Raw genomic sequence first — 5,107 nt, 5'->3', positions numbered from 1 at the left:
TCGTTCTTTCTTATTTTCTTTGAATTTGTTGTCATCTATTGGATTTTTTTTATCATCCGATTGATAACATCTTTTGAATGATTTTTTTTTAGGTCCAGACTGCATGCTTTTTCTTTTCTTTCTTTTTTTGTTATCATCTGTTCATCTGTTGAATGTTTTTTATTTTTCCCATTCTTTTTGTTATTATCTGATTAATTTTAGTAAATGTTAATTGCATTTTCACATCCCAATAACTTCTTCCCCCAAGATCACTTATGTTCCCAGAAGTAGTCAAGTAAATATGGAAAATTAACACATATGCATTAAAGCAAGTCATTGTTTACAGGTCAAAATTATATTGTATAAGCAGGAATTCCAGCTCACAGGCGTCTTGAATATCCAGAACCTCCACACTTCTTACAGAGTATTAGGCCTACAGAGAGATATGCAAGAATTACAAAAGGATCAAAGAAATGAAGGGTGATATGCAATCAAATATTACTAAAGATTTGTTTGGATGTGGAATTAAAAACATTATGCACTAATTTCAGAGCAAGTCATGAATTTAGAAGGTAAAACAGTGGCAGAAAACTGTTCTTGTCTCCTTTCACTGGACATGCAAAAAGCCAAGGCATTATGAAACTTTTACACTCTACTAAGGAAGGGCCTAACATTTTAGCATCCACTAATGGTGACCAAAGAATAGCTAGAAATATGCCAAAATAATACAATACTATGATCTACATGTCCTCATGGATGGCAAATCAATCACTTTGAGTGGTATGGGAGGTAACTAGAACCCAATAACTGAAAACATCATGCAGGCATCCACCTTTTTTTAGTTTATTATTTTTTAACACATGCAGGCATCCGCCATTTGGAGGATTATACCTAAATACAATCCAATAAACTGATCATGGACTAACGCTAGGTGTTCAACTATGTTTTGTTTATGAAAGTAGGTTGAAAATGTTACTAATAATCTGTAAAATTTCAAGTACTTCAAATTGCCATGGAAGTTGGTCAATCAATATTTAATCCACTTTGAATTAGCCAAGAGAATTTCTTTGTTCTTTGTTCTTTGTTCTTTTTCTTTCTTTTCTTTTTTCCTTTTTTTTTTTGGGGGGGGGGGGGTGTTAAGAGATCATATTTTGGAGTGAATGATGCTAGACCTAGTAACTAAAAATAAAAGAAAAAACAGTTGCTCAAGGTCGGAGATAAGAGTAGAATTTTTTTAACACGGTAACAAAATAATGGAAATTTTAAAGTCACTTGCCAATCTCCTATTCACGAACTTTTCCAACATCACTATCCACAAGACACCACCACTGTGTATTGGGAACATTTCCCCATGAGTGAGAAAGGAGATAATGCCTGTGTGCCTGTTGTGTCCTGTGGCAGGGAAGTGGGAAGAGTTTTGTGGGTAGGAGATCCAAGCATTCACAGATATCTGAGTGTTGAGTCCGACATTGAATATCAATCTCAGAAACTATACCTGCTCCCTTGCATACTCTACAATCAACCAGTCCAGTCTCTTGCTTCATCTTACCATTTTCACAGAAAACACATTTTGTGCCACCTATCCATCAAAGGAGAAAATTCAGCATTTAATTTACTTATATTTATCATTATGGACTAATAAATCTGTACCGTGTCATGTGCAGTGAGCATTCCATCAACCTTAGAAAATAAATAAACAAAATAAAACTCATTAGAAAGAACCATCTTATCAATCACTACAACTTATAAGAGATATCCAGAAAAAGAATTATAATTGTTGATAACCATTCTTTGAAGAGCAACTGGGAGAAGCTTACTAAAATCAGCTATGGAAAAGGCAACTTAACAGTATGAATAAGGCATCATGATGTTCCAAGGAAATGAGAGGAAATAGCGAGAACATCCTCAAAGAAAGCTGAGATGCATAAACAATAGGTGCCACCAGAAAAGGGCTTCATAAAGGTTAATCTTGATGGTAGCAGGATGGGGACTCCTGGACATTGAGGCGTGGGAGGGTCTTTAGAAATGATGAAGGGTGTATTGTGGCAATGTTCTCTGGTCCGATTGGAGTAGGGGACTCATTAAGGGCAAAAATTATGGCTGTATGGATGTTATACTAGGGGTTCAACAGGCAGGAGATTTGAATATAGAAAGATTAATCATTGAAGGTGATCCTAAGGTGCTAATTAGTTGGATGATGAAAAATGAAATAGCATTGTGTTCCTACCAAAATGAAATAAAGCAATTTAGGTGGCAGACTAGAAATGTCCATATTCAAATTAAATGGGTTCAAAGATCAGCAAACTATATGGCTAATGCTTTAGTTAAACAGGGGGTGAGTAGAGATGAGTTTTTTTTGGGCTCAATTATAAATTAAACGTAGGGGAGGGAGAAAAATCTTCTCTCTGTAAAAGAAATGAATGTCTTTGTACATATTTACTGTTTTCAATAAAGTTGACTGTTACCTATAAAAAAAAATAGAAAAAGAACAGTCTAGATAAGGCACTATATTGGACAAATAGAAATCTTAAAATAGCTCAGTGATAACTATTTAACTTATCACCCATTCAAGAAACAACTTGAAGTTGTAAAACAATTGAAAGGTAGGCCATGCAAAAGATTCCTGTGTTTGGATGCCTGTTTTTTGACAATTCATGAAAACTTTTGATAGCAGCTTTATACAATGGGAAGGAATTGTCAGTAAGAAACAAATTATCTAGCTTCATTTACAAGTAATCAACATTCAATCACTTATTTTTGAGAAAGCTTTACCATTAGCTCAGTATGAAGGTTAAGAAACAGGTGTAACAGGAACATTGAAAAATATTTTATGCAGCAGCACCAGATATCTAGATTTTTCTACCTAAATCCTCAATGATGTAATAACTTAACTAAGAACATTGAACAATATCTAATTCATATACTGTTAAGGTTTATCCTGTCACCAAATCCTATGAATCTAGGGGAGTTATAAAAACCAGTTGATTGACATGCATCAGAACAAGGTTCATGTATCTATCTATTTTACACAAAACACCAAGAAAATTTATTTGTAAAGAATTCAATATCCTTCTGTCTTTTCTCCATTATTGTTTTGGTAAAAAATAAGTTTCTTGCTACTTCCTAGTAGATGAAGAAAGGTTTTGGACTCAGGTTACAAGTAACAAGATTCACAGATATTACAAACGAAGTATCATGGCTCCTTGGGGTTGCTGAAAGATGAGCTAAGAGTGAAGAAATGGTACAAATTTCAGTTAAAAAAATCCAGAACTCTGTTGTAATTCTCCAATCATAGTCCCATCTTGCACCTATCAATCTTTTTTTTTCTCCTAGTTACTTTTCAACAACCACAAATATTAAACTATGTTACCGCGATACGGCAAGGACAAAGCTGGAAATGTCAAAGGATGCGAAATTTAATTAAAGATTCAAGTATCAAACACGATAATGACACCTTTGTACAAGATTCATATTAATCAAGGAGACATCTAACGATAAATTTGTAATCAAGAATGACTCTTTTGTACAAGGTTCATATTCATCAAGAAGACATCTAACGATAAATTTATATTTCTTAAACTGGAATTGGAAGAAAAAATGAATTACCATTACCAGCGCACCGCGGACAAGGAACAGGATCTCCCTAAAAAACCCAACAAGTTAAAAATCCCAATACATAAACGCTAATCATAAAACATTTCAAGAACCACTAGAAATAGAACAAATGAAACATAAAATCGAACCAAAAAAAAGGAAGTAACCAAGCAAACCTTCAGTCCCAGAAATAGAGACAGAGCAATGGCGGCCAAGACACTAACTGTAGCGAGAAAGGTTTGAGTGTCAACAGGCCTATCGAAACTATTGAAGAATAAAATGGGATGGAAAAGGAGCTTCCGTTGAAGAAATTTCCATTTTAAGTCAGAGGTTCTAGTGTAAATATGTATATCAGGTTTTCTAATTAGCTGAGGAAGAGACTGAGTGTTGGTAGAGATAAGGGAGCATTGAACGGGAGCCGTTAAATAAGTGGCGCTTGGAGGACAGCAGGAGAGAGAAGAAAAACGATGGAGTGAGCAGGAGAGCGTCGCCATGGATAGAATATAAGAGGAGCTCAGCCATGCTCTCGCTTTCTTCTAGTGAGAGAGAGAGAGAGGGAGAGAGACGAAGCAAATTGACGGATACAGCCCTGGCCCTCCGATGGTTGTAATTTGGGCTTGGAAGTTGAGAAAATCAGGACCAATCTATCATCATTGGGTTTATGGCACGGGATTGGGGAATCGGATGTCAATTAGGAATCACTTGGTGTTGCTCTGACTCGTAGCAGAGACGTAGTGGGATCAAATCCTGGGATTGGGGTTAAGGCAGGGGTGAAAACTGAACCGAATCTAAAACACCAAATCGTAAATTCCGGTTAAGCGAATCGATTCAGTTTTCAATTTGGTATTTTCCAACCGGCTTCGACTATGAATCTATGATATGGAAAACGACTTAAAATCAGCATCCCACAAGATTGCCCTTTACACAGCACATCGCTGCCGTGTACCGATGATGATATCATTATTTCTGGGATTATCATCCAGAGATATTCCGAATACAAGGCGGGTTGTGGGAGTTAAGGGGCTGATTTGATCTCATGAACAACATATCAACATATGATATATCAAAATTTAGTGTTTATCTGAAAATGTGGCAGTCAATCATGTGTTATTTTTCAAAATTTTATGGGTGGGTTTTGATTGGTCAAAACTCTTTTTATACTAAATCTTTTCCGTATCATAGATTTTCCTTTTTCAAAAATCGAAGGTATGGATTTGGTTTCGGTTAATCAATACAAAAAATTAATGGTTAACCAAACCAACCGATATACATGTATAACTAAGCCAATCAACCGGTTAATCAATCGGCTTTAGCTCAGTTTTGATTATTGATTTTCCAAAAATTGGTACTATCAGTTTGGTTTAGAAAAAAGGCTTACAGTTTGGTCCCTTAGTTAAGGGGATGGCTACCCCCACTGTCTAATCCCATGAAGAAAAAAAACTCAGGGTAGATAGAATCTTTTGGGCTCAAGGTAGAAGACAATGAACAGTGTCTTCTTTTGAAGGTTAGTTTTAACATTTTCAACAGATAACTG

The 5,107-nt window shown here is 35.6% G+C and overlaps 1 protein-coding gene across 1 annotated transcript; it reads right to left on the bottom strand.

The window, feature by feature from the left end:
* Positions 1-279: 279 nt before the first annotated feature.
* LOC104587662 (thylakoid lumenal P17.1 protein) lies at positions 280-4,378 on the bottom strand. The gene is made up of 4 exons (XM_010245358.3): positions 3,750-4,378; positions 3,586-3,622; positions 1,475-1,558; positions 280-412 (listed from the first exon to the last, which is right to left on the bottom strand). Exons 1-4 carry the CDS (start codon positions 4,065-4,067, stop codon positions 360-362), a joined length of 492 nt encoding a protein of 163 aa, XP_010243660.1. The 5' UTR covers positions 4,068-4,378; the 3' UTR covers positions 280-359.
* Positions 4,379-5,107: the final 729 nt, after the last annotated feature.

The sequence above is a fragment of the Nelumbo nucifera genome, chromosome 6, assembly GCF_055504915.1.
Source record: "Nelumbo nucifera cultivar China Antique chromosome 6, China Antique-T2T, whole genome shotgun sequence".
Lineage (NCBI taxonomy): Eukaryota > Viridiplantae > Streptophyta > Magnoliopsida > Proteales > Nelumbonaceae > Nelumbo > Nelumbo nucifera.
The sequence above is the reverse complement of the archived record's forward strand: the minus strand, read 5'-3'. Positions and strand labels throughout refer to the sequence as shown.

Bases quoted from the DNA above. Each gene is read 5' to 3' on its own strand.
- LOC104587662 (XM_010245358.3), bottom strand. From the start codon at position 4,067: ATGGCGACGCTCTCCTGCTCACTCCATCGTTTTTCTTCTCTCTCCTGC. The intron at 3,623-3,749 runs GTTTGCTTGGTT...TGGGTTTTTTAG, and splicing joins CTCTATTTCTGGGACTGAAG to GGAGATCCTGTTCCTTGTCC. The intron at 413-1,474 runs GTATAGTTTCTG...ATCTCTCTGTAG, and splicing joins TAGAGTATGCAAGGGAGCAG to GCCTAATACTCTGTAAGAAG.